This window comes from Oncorhynchus keta, chromosome 18 (assembly GCF_023373465.1).
Source record: "Oncorhynchus keta strain PuntledgeMale-10-30-2019 chromosome 18, Oket_V2, whole genome shotgun sequence".
NCBI classification, from domain to species: domain Eukaryota; kingdom Metazoa; phylum Chordata; class Actinopteri; order Salmoniformes; family Salmonidae; genus Oncorhynchus; species Oncorhynchus keta.
In genome coordinates, this window is record NC_068438.1 from 387,885 (window position 1) to 398,386 (window position 10,502).

A 10,502-nucleotide genomic window follows, 5' to 3' on the forward strand; every position below is an offset into this window, starting at 1 on the left:
CGCTGCCAGTTAAGGCTCTGCTGATAACAAGGTGTAACAGTGGTAAGGTGTTGGGACAGCTTTATGTAGGCCCAAACAGTTTGTGCACACTTTTTGTCACCGTTATAGTCCAATGAATATGTTATGTAGTGGCTTTTCTGGCATGCATTAAAAAAAAGACTGCTCAATAAAGAATTTCTATTGAACGTGCTATATCCAGGAGTATTTACTCTAGGTACAGGAAACCGTGCACCAAAACCTTTGGGTTAAAATAAAGTTATGTGGTCAGATAGTCTTGCTTACCTCCGTTTCCACTGGCTGGATCTGGGTCCACCTCTGTATCCATGCCTGGCCGACCATAGTGACTGAGCCAAAGAAGCAGAACACTTCCTCTTTCACATTGAACTTCACGCTACATCTGCGGTCCACTACAGAGCAGTCTCTCTCAGATATTTCATCAACTGTATGTGTACCTGCCTAGTTTGATTACCAAAGGACCTGCAAATTGATCACTGCACCAGCAGGCTATAAATCTCCCTGCACTTTTATTCAAACACACTGTTGTGGGGTTTACCTAGAGGTTGCGATGCATCCCCATACATCTCATTGGAAGTGTGGAGTCTGCCTTTTATGGCAATTTCAATTCCAGGCTGTCCACCATAGCCGATTACAACCGGTTTGCATTCAGCAGGACACAACGTTGTGCCACATTCAGATGGAAATACAGCATGTAGAACAAACATCTTTCTTGGATATGTAAAATAAAAGTGTCAGACCTATTCATGACATTTGTATCAGCACCCTTCCACGTTTGCCTATTTGTGGTCCTGGTATTGTGCATACAAATGTGAGTGTTCACATGGGGTAGGCCTATATTCACCATAGGCTTATTGAAAGGGTTGAAACTAGCAGAACATAAAGACTTCTAATGCAGAATATAAATCTGTCAAACATTTCCATCTAGCCCGGTCCCAGATTTGTTTGTGCTCTTGCCAATGCCAACTCCATTGCTGTATATTTTGTCATGACAATGAGTTAACATGACAGCACATATTGGCACTCAGGCTAATTTCCATCTGCAAAACTGAAATATTTGATGCTAAATATGCATTAGGGATGCATCTTTCAGAACATTGTAGAGAGGAATAAATAAAATAAAAATACAGCAAGACAACTTTATTTCATACTACCTCAACTCTACTGCATCCTTCCAGATATTCATTGGCTCCTCTTTCGGAAAGCCATTCAGTCAAAGGTTTGACAGAACATATCAATTCGTAACATTACAATCTCAGTAAGGTCCACACTCAAGACAGACATCGCCAAGAACACAATGACAATATGCATGACAAGCCATGTAGGTTATTGGACAGAGTCAGCAGGCAATGAAATGTGTTGTACTTGACACACCAAAACGTGTTTAGTGAAGATTTATTGACAAAATGTGGTCAACACAGTGGCCTAATACTTTGACCTTTTTCAAGATTGTTCCCCAAAGGACTAAATGTGAAATTGTTTTTCATGCTAGATTTGACATTTGATATGGGTACTTCCTTCAGATAAAACAAATACCCAACCTTTTCATGTAAGCAGTGACAGACAGTTCAATTGTTTTATTAAAAGATTTTTCAAAATACCAAACCCTGTTTTTTTTCCAGCTGTATCTACTCTGCAAAACAAATAGCCAATTTGAAACATATTGGGTTATTCAAAATAAAGCAAACATTCTTGCTCGGGGGCGTATTCATTACAGTGATTGTTGCAATACGTTTTAAACAGAAGCAAATAAAAACAGGGTGGGACCTACCTGAAATTTGTCCAATAGAAACAATTGTTTCTCAGTTTGCTTCTTAAACAGTTCATAATGAATACACCCCTGTTCTCAAAGTTCAACTAACCATAAATCCAGAACAAAGATTCTGTCTGGCATTCAGACACACACTGAAAAGGATCCGGTCCCTGCACCTCGAGCATAACAGGCCTCCAAACGGTATTCTACATATACTCTGCATTATGTTGTAATCATGTGGGCAAAGCATTGAGGATGAGGAATTAGGTTCTCTGCATGCATGCAATACATTGTTTCTAATGTGGGCAGAAAGACACTTGCAAACATAGAAAGAATTTGTAGGGAATACTCAATAATAACTTAAAATGGACATGTATGCATGTTCCATACAGAGTTAACTTTTTCAAACACCTGCCCTGCTCCATTAAATTAAAATGTTTTTCTTCTATGTTCACATTGCTTTGTGTTCTCAGAGAACTACTTCATTTGCCTTTACTTATTCACCCATCCCATTCAAACACATTAAGAATTCATGTAAGATGATACATTTTATTGCCATAAACAGTGTAGGAAAAAAGAAAAACAGATCTTTCTATAATACAGTAAGAACAAGGTATCACTTACTAAAATTTCATAACCAGTAAAATGCAAATAAAAATGGTTGCAACACATTCTCAAAAGCATCCTCCCACACAATCTACTGGTAGGCAGACTAGATTTAGCCAGTCTCCATGGGACAAATGAGAGCAATTTTTTTTTCAGTTTCCTGTTTAAAGTAGTACATTTTGCAGTGTCTAAGTGATCCATTTTTTTTGATAAAATGCATATAACTATTAAGATGTGGAAGTCAAAAGTTGCCAGACATCGAGACCGTTGCAATAACCCATGTTTCTGATTTAATCTAGTGTGCGCTTCAGCCGCTCATCTAAAACACTTTCGGCATCACTCCATTATGCAGGAAGCCATTTTGCCTGGATTTAACAGACTAAGATCAAAAATCTTTCAAAATCAGGTTCCAGAAATACACATTGAGAGACAACAATAAGGATTCAGTTCTCTTGGCAATGTTATCATTTAATATTTAAGACAGTGGAAATTTGAAGCTGAAATGATAATCATTTCACAAATAGAGCAGAAATTTAGGAGGAAAAGATATAAAAGACACCAAAGGAACAGCCTTTTGACAGCTGTATGTCTAAAACTGCAAATCATTTGGTGAACACAAAGGATGCCTTGGGAAAGGTAAGAGAAAATGACACATCAAAGTCCTTACCCAAAGGCAACAGAACCAAACTGAAGCCCCTGTCCCGAGTTCCTTTTGATGCGTGTGGGGTACGGGTCAGGTTGACATAGGCCTGGCCCCTGCCCCTCACAGCAGCCTTGGGTCCAACTGCTTTTTTACCAATTAGATGAAGGCCTGCTTTGTGTTAGCAAGCAGAAAGAGGAACCCAGCGCCTGACTCCCCAGCGAGCTCTTTGGGAGAAGTCTTTGAAAGATTTTTGGTAAACAAAGCCAGTAGATCCAGAGTAGACTTCCAGAATAATGCAGCCACGTGGATATATCTATTCCTTATCTGCCTCTTTTTCAAGCTTTGAGAATGGGAAACAAAAAAACATTATGGTTAGACAGGTTCAATTCCAGGGGAAATGTTAAATGATTTAATAGTTGAAACAAAATAGTTAACAACTTCTACAATACAATTGGATAGTTAAGCAGATACAATGACCTTAACAGCTCCACTAATAACAATTGTTTGTTACTTTCTGCACTGTTCCCAAACTGAACATATGGCTGAACAATGAGTTAACACAACACCAATTTATATTTGGAAGTCAAAGGGGTAAAACTGAAACAAAAGTAGCACATTTCTGACCAAGGTTTCTTGTTGGTGTGTGTGTGTGTGTGTGTGTAGGAGGGGAGCAGACAATGAAGGTGTTGTGTAGACCAACAGTGATAACAAAACCTTCTGGACTCCCTACAGAAGCTCAGCCACAACTGCCATGAACCAAACCATCAGCGCAAACCGTTCTATTCTAACAATTCATGTTATATTGATTTTGTAAACAGGGGCAGAATTCTTGTGGGGATCAATGCCTACCCACATGGAAGCATAACAACCAATTCAGAGTCAAGACACACTTCAATTCCAACACAGAGGGTCAAATATCACAGTGAAATACACTACTAAAAATACTGAAAAGTTGGTTTACTTTCCAGCTCAATTGTATTCATTCTTTACTGCAATTAACATGTGGATGGACCTTCCCAACAGAACTACAGACAAAGCAGGCACTAGTCACAGAAGCAGAGGTGTACGTAAAAACCATGTTAACAGTTGACATGCATTCACAAGCTGCTCTTTGGGTGTTGGTGTGTTGTATTATTTTTCCAAGAGTATGTGTGTTCTCATCTTGCTTTTATTCCGTCTCGAATAAATATTTCACTCAGAGGGTTTTATTCAGTTTGTCATCTCCGATAAAGGAATGCTAACGAAAGACGTTAACGTATCCCGTTGGCATCGTTTCATTTTTCTACACCGCCCCCTGCCCTTCCCTCCGGGCTCTGAGGCTTGGTCAATCTCTTAAGGTTTGTCTTTCAGAATTACCTCCTCTCTCGGCTTGGCTCCGCCAAATATGGCAGAGTTGGGGTTGGCAACTTGGTTTAGCGGAGCAGCCACCGTGCGTGGCTTCAGCTGAAGCCGTGGTCTCTGTGCCCTCTCCTCTGTGGAAAGCAAAGGAAAAAATGACTAACATGATTAACTGGTCAAGTCAAATGTTATCACATCAAATAGGTGGCCACTGGGTTCAGGGCTTTTTGGGAGATTAAATGAGGGGGTCAATATTGACACCTTCACAAAAGCTGTACTGTTACAAAACAAAGTCATCAAAAATCCCTTTCAATGGATCCATTCTTCCATGACTAAACAATGCCTAGGGTGCTTTTTCCCTGATGCCAGAAGTACTGCTTATTTTCAATATTTTCCCCTAAATCAGGGACGAATTCAGGCTTGGGACACCAGTTGAGGATCTATCAAATCAATTAACCAACCACAGTGGAGAAAAAAAAAATAGAAGAAAAAAAAAAACCTCCACACTTGGGAGTACCTCTGGTCTAGAGTATTTTATATGAGATAAGAGAGATTGTGACACCGTCAGAGGGTTCTCTGAAGTCATCCGCTCCAGCGCGCGGTGGTGGTCCGCCGTCCCTGTAGCGTCCCCCCATGCCTGCTCCTCCACCGCCCCCCCTTCGGTCACCACCGCGGCCACCTCCTCGGCCTCGTCCGAAGTCGTCATCTCCTCTGTAGCCTTTACGAGGAGATGCGGAGGAAAAATACATTTTAAACCGCCTTGGGCTCATGCAGGAGTGCAATGTTACAGAACGTTCAGATAAAGTTTAGTGTAGAACAGACATGATTAGCTCGTAGAATAAAGATAAGGAATCTTGTGAGCTCTAAACACCACATTCCTATCAGTAACATTCTAAACATTGCAGATCTAACTAAATTAAATATCCGTCCTTGCCCAGCACCTGGAACAGCCCTGTAAAGGTGACAAATGAGAATGAGGAACCTCCTGTATGAGTGATAACAGAGGGATAACAAACAAAATGCACCAAGGGACAAAATACCTGTGTAAATCGCAAAAAAAAAAACGGAATTCTTATGGGGGAGGAAATTACATACTGCTTATATCAAACTATTCTGCAGATTCAAGCATCAAAAAATGGGAGCAATTGGTTTGCTTCCTTAGCTTGGTGCTCACTCTACCAACTGCACTGCTTGGCTCTTAAACTGCAGGATTCAAACTGGGCCTGATCTAATGACCGGTTGGGGACAGGCTAAACCAGCGGAATTCTCATCCCACCTCCTTCATAGTCGTCTCTGGAACCTCCTCTGGGACCACCTCCACGAGAGCCCCCTCGGCCTGCAGGGGACAGGGCTCAGTTTTAACAATAGTGGTGAGTGGTGCTTAGGGCTAAGGCAGGGGTGAGGACCCCAAGGGCCTAGTGCTGGTTAGCCAAGGACCTAGGTTAGTAGTACTGCTTCTAGAGACAGCTAGTTGAAGTCTTTGGTTAGGAAATTAAAGGCAGAAAATATTTAGTTTAGCTGCTCAAATTTGTAGGGTTGTAGAGCTAAACAGGTCAAACACAATTACTACAGAAAAGGAAGCAGGAGAGAAAGGTGAGTGAGTAAGTGTGAATGGATACATTATGAAAAGTGCCAGAAATTCTCAAATCCCAGTATGTAGTGACATACAAGAATAAGGCCACAGAGGCAACAGTAATGGTAGTTGTACTAGTGCAATGCACACTTATAAGGACTGATGATTTGATTATAGCGGATTCCATAATCCATTGATCTATAAATGTGATGTACAAGCATCTTGTAATGTTTTTATGACCACAAATGTTTGATTCTTCCGTTATTCTTATAAGTGGAATGCACTGTATGCTTAGGAGGTAGCAAACTCAAACACAACAGCAAAAGTTCTGATAATTGACAGTTTTTAAGACAGCCTTGGATTTAAGTATGATGGTGAAAGATGAGTCTCAGGGCAATATTAAAGATGTATAATTATTCAAATCTAGGCCAAGAGTTATTGCTACTTCATATTAATATTTACAGTTAAGTCCATCCACAAATCAACTCATCTTGACTCATTAGAGAAAGTAAGAGATCAACACTGAATCAGCTGACGTAAGTAATAGACAATTTCTTTGTAGTTGTAATAATATACTACATATTAATAATTAAGAAATATACTAAGCAGTAGGAGGAACAAACACGTTAGCATTCCAGCGAGCGCGAGCAGGTACCTCCTCTGTCGTTCCCCCGGAAGCCGAATCCTCCGGCACCCCTCTCTTGCTTTCGGCCCTCTGCTATGTCAACCCTGAGTGACCGATCTCCAAGGAGCTGAGGGAGGGGGAAGGCACAAGTCAGCACTAAGAGGAAATGAAACAACATGGTCCACTTCTCTGATAATGCTTCCAACAATGTTTATGTCCTACAAATATATCACTGTTGGACGCATCACTGTATTTAACTGTCCCTTTTATAAAATGATATTTGTCGTCAACTGTGCTAATTTTTAAAGCACTTTGGACAGCAATCTATTTTATGAAAGGTGCACAACAAACTAAGTTGATCATAGTTGGAGACAGTTTTATTTGTTTTATGAGAAAACAGCATAATTTATTCCTTTGTCACGATACCCATATCACAATACTCAGATTTTCTATACGAAGCAGACTGAACTGTACGGTCATTTTAAGGTATACTCAGCAATGCATGAATAAACAGAAGTATCGGGATGATTTGCAAAACAAAAAAAGAGCCATACCAGAGGATAATCTCCTCCGCGGTTGTCACACAGCCATCACGTTGTATGAAAGTGAAGTGACCTCCTATGCACATGCGCAGATGCTCTGTGTGAACGCTCACAAGCGGAGCCTCTTGCATCAGTTCCACTCGGCAATATCTTTGGTTCACATTGCTGCTCATGGCCACGTCATAACGCTGAGGTCTCAGTTTAAGAACTTGTTTAAATGTTAAATAGTTTGTGCTATAGCTTTAAAACATACAGCTGTTAGCCTCCATAATTTCGACTGGAAATTCAGTCCTGTGATACTGAATATTGTGACAACACTGAACCACAGTATCCCTTTTACATTTATGAACCAGATACAAATGAGGACCTGAGAAAACTAATTGTGGGTACTCACAGCACCATCATACGTCAAAGCTTCTTTAAGGGATTCCAAGTCATCAAACTCTACATAACAAAAACCTGAAAGGAGAAAATTGGTTACGAAAAAGAAAAACAAAACTGTTGCCGTGGCTTGTGATGTTTGTTAGTCTATACAAACGGGTGCTTGCTCACCTTTAAACTTGTCTGTTTCTTTGTCTCGGACTAGTCGAACACTCCTGACATTGAGGTCTTTGAAAATGGCGTCTATGTCTCCTTGTACTGTGTTGAAGGGCAGGTTGCCCACGTAGGCTGTGTATGGGGGCTCTGTGGGTAGATCCTTCTGCTTGCGGGGTCCACCAGGTCCACTGCCACCTCTGGGTCTACCAGAAACAAACACTTCCATGAGAGAACAGACTACAAGAGATCGCCACGCCCCATGTACAGGACCCCGAGTTTTTCCTGGTCAAGAATTACTAAGGACTACTGCATCAATGGCTGAGAGTCTGAGCTGGAGAATATGGTTGATAATTGGGACATTAACTGAGTCACAGGCAAAATTGTGGCACAGAGGTAGTGCAGTGATACTTTTCAGCTGACTTTAACTGAGCCTACCATAAATTATGTACACTTGGACAGATCCATTAACAATCAAAATACCAAAGATCTACAGCTCAGATACCATAGGAAAATACATGTTGCACATACAATACAGGAAATAGGACAAGGCTGTCTGGAAACGGGAGAAAGAATTGACAAAGAAAAATAATATTTTTCTTAATGAACAGCATTAGTTCCTGTGCACTGATAACAGCCATTTTGAAAAAAGGTCTACTTGCAATGAATGTTCTATGTAATTGTTTTCCCTACTGAACTTTTCCCCCTACGAATACACTGGATAAGAGCGTCTGCTATAATGATTTAAATGTTTTTAAAAATGTATGCTCCTCATGAGGAGTGGTGGGGCACTGCCAAAACTTCAAGGAACATGTTCCCTTGCTGGCAACAGCACTCCAATCTGACAGGGTTGAGAGAAATGCAGATGGGGTACTGCATGCCTGCAGCATTCCTCGGGTGTCAAAGCAAATTGAGCGACCAGGCTGAAACAAGATGTACAGCCACCTAGCTATAGGCCCCAACAGGGGAAACGGGATATCAGTTGCATAACTGAATGCATTCAACTGAAAAGGGTCTTCCAAAGAAGAGAGTTTGGGCATATAGATCTTTCCCACAATTAACAAGTGATTTTTTGTAAAATAACCATGTTGGCTGTTGTGATCTTACATAGCAGTTGATAAGAGTTAAGGTGATCATCTGTAGTTATTTGGCCATGGTGTCAAATTAATTTATGCCAAGTAGCCCAATAGATACAACACTAGTTTCGGTATTTCAGGATCTGGGGCTCCAACTCCTTTCCTGTATGAATCAATTAAAGCAGAATATGATTACAACAACGAACGTTAAATGTTATGAGTCACTGACAAGTGTTGGCAGACATATAAAACCCAGATCTTCATTATGACCATATTTACGTTCATCCTATCCAAGGGATAATATTTTAACTTGATGTAATTTATGCCGGTAGTAACCTAGTCTTTTTTCAAGTGTTTTCGTTGATTAGGCTACTTTTAATTTCTGGCTAAATGACCTAAACTGGATTGAGTTCCAGAACATATTTTAGTATTGCCGCAACATCGTCAGCACTTAACGTTTACAATTTTCTGTATGGAATGCCTGGTGTCAATGCACGAGTTAGCCCACGTTATGTTAGTTAAATTCATTGCTAATCGTTCAAACCTAGCTAGCTAGCTTGACGAGTGCGCGCATCAAACTAGATAGGAATGGATGCAGGGTGCACTGGGCCCAAACTAGACTAGTTAGCAGAGGTAGCTAGCTAGTTCTCCGCATAAATCGTCATGCAATTATCACAAGCTAATCTAGCGAGCGCACTAGCTAGCTAACGTGACCACTAACTATGCATCAAACGACTTGTGCATTGAATAATGATTGCTAACCAACTAGCTAAACATGCTATGTACTGATAATGATTTCGGGGAATGGCGCATGTTGACATCTCGAGCTGTTATCACCCGATTTGGCCATTCAACACAGTCCCTGACTTGCTAGTAGTAGCACAACATGTAGCCCATGTGGGCTGCTTTTTAACAAGATGCTGGCGCCAAGTGCCATGCTGGCAGTCTGAGAATTATAAAATGTCTTACAATCATAACCATGTCATAATATGCATTGTCAAACCGACATAAATAAATCGCTAACATTCTGTTATGGAAAATCTCACACGCACATCTGGAAGTAGCTAACTATGGTCAATCCACGAGTTTTCCCCGCCCTCAATACCGGCTTCCCATTCATCAAAGCAGCGGTGAGAGGCTAGCCACTGGCACTGTCTGGCCCGTGTTCTGAACCCAGGCCTATCTTTCAGAAGAATTTCGAACAAGCCCCTGCTTAAAAGTGAGGCATCGGTGCGTTTTCTTGCATCACCATACGGTAATACTGACACATTCTATTCGTCCAGGTATTTTCTTACCCTCTGCCTCCACCAAAACTACCGTAAGCCCGATCTCGGTCATCGTAGTTATCGTAATCCGCCATTGCCGAGATTGCTGTCGGAGAAAGCAGTTGGGTATCGAAAGGTCCTTCAATATAGGGGTAGCTGAATTTTAGTTGTCCTTTCAGTGCCTGAACCATAAAACACTTTTGCACAGTCAGATAGATACTACAAGTTAGCTACCCTCAAATCCCCCAACTAATTTAAAATAACAAGATCCAACCCCAGTGTCATTAGTTTTTTGTATCTGGATATTGATATTTATCCTGGCTGGGCATACTACTAGTGTAAGAAACAGGTGCATATGATGTCAGACAATTTGTACAGAAGTATAGGCCTTTAGCCAACACTATCTCCGTGCTATTATCCAAAGGAATATCAATGTGGCCTACCACCAACCCAGCTAGAGTCGGCCAGCAGAACCCACAGGAAGATCACAATCAGTGACTCAAGTGAGGCAACCCTCCTAGCGACGGTATGA

General features: G+C 41.0%; 1 protein-coding gene across 4 annotated transcripts; it reads right to left on the minus strand.

The window, feature by feature from the left end:
- Positions 1-1,393: 1,393 nt before the first annotated feature.
- Positions 1,394-10,157, minus strand: eif4h (eukaryotic translation initiation factor 4h). 4 transcript variants are annotated; one of them, XM_035791395.2, is made up of 8 exons: positions 10,001-10,157; positions 7,648-7,829; positions 7,490-7,554; positions 6,584-6,680; positions 5,632-5,691; positions 4,918-5,073; positions 4,374-4,489; positions 1,394-3,357 (listed from the first exon to the last, which is right to left on the minus strand). In XM_035791395.2, exons 1-8 carry the CDS (start codon positions 10,063-10,065, stop codon positions 3,331-3,333), a joined length of 768 nt encoding a protein of 255 aa, XP_035647288.1. In that variant the 5' UTR covers positions 10,066-10,157; the 3' UTR covers positions 1,394-3,330. The 4 variants fall into 4 exon arrangements, with proteins under 4 accessions (XP_035647288.1, XP_035647287.1, XP_035647290.1 ...); XM_035791394.2 differs by having other exon boundaries at positions 7,648-7,835; positions 10,001-10,155; XM_035791397.2 differs by lacking the exon at positions 5,632-5,691.
- Positions 10,158-10,502: the final 345 nt, after the last annotated feature.

Coding starts and splice junctions, on each gene's coding strand:
- eif4h (XM_035791394.2), bottom strand. CDS start 10,065: ATGGCGGATTACGATAACTACGATGACCGAGATCGGGCTTACGGTAGT. Junction 6,681..7,489: donor CTTTGACGTATGATGGTGCT/GTGAGTACCCAC, acceptor CCCCTCCCTCAG/CTCCTTGGAGATCGGTCACT. Junction 5,692..6,583: donor CCGGGGGAACGACAGAGGAG/GTACCTGCTCGC, acceptor TGTCCCCTGCAG/GCCGAGGGGGCTCTCGTGGA.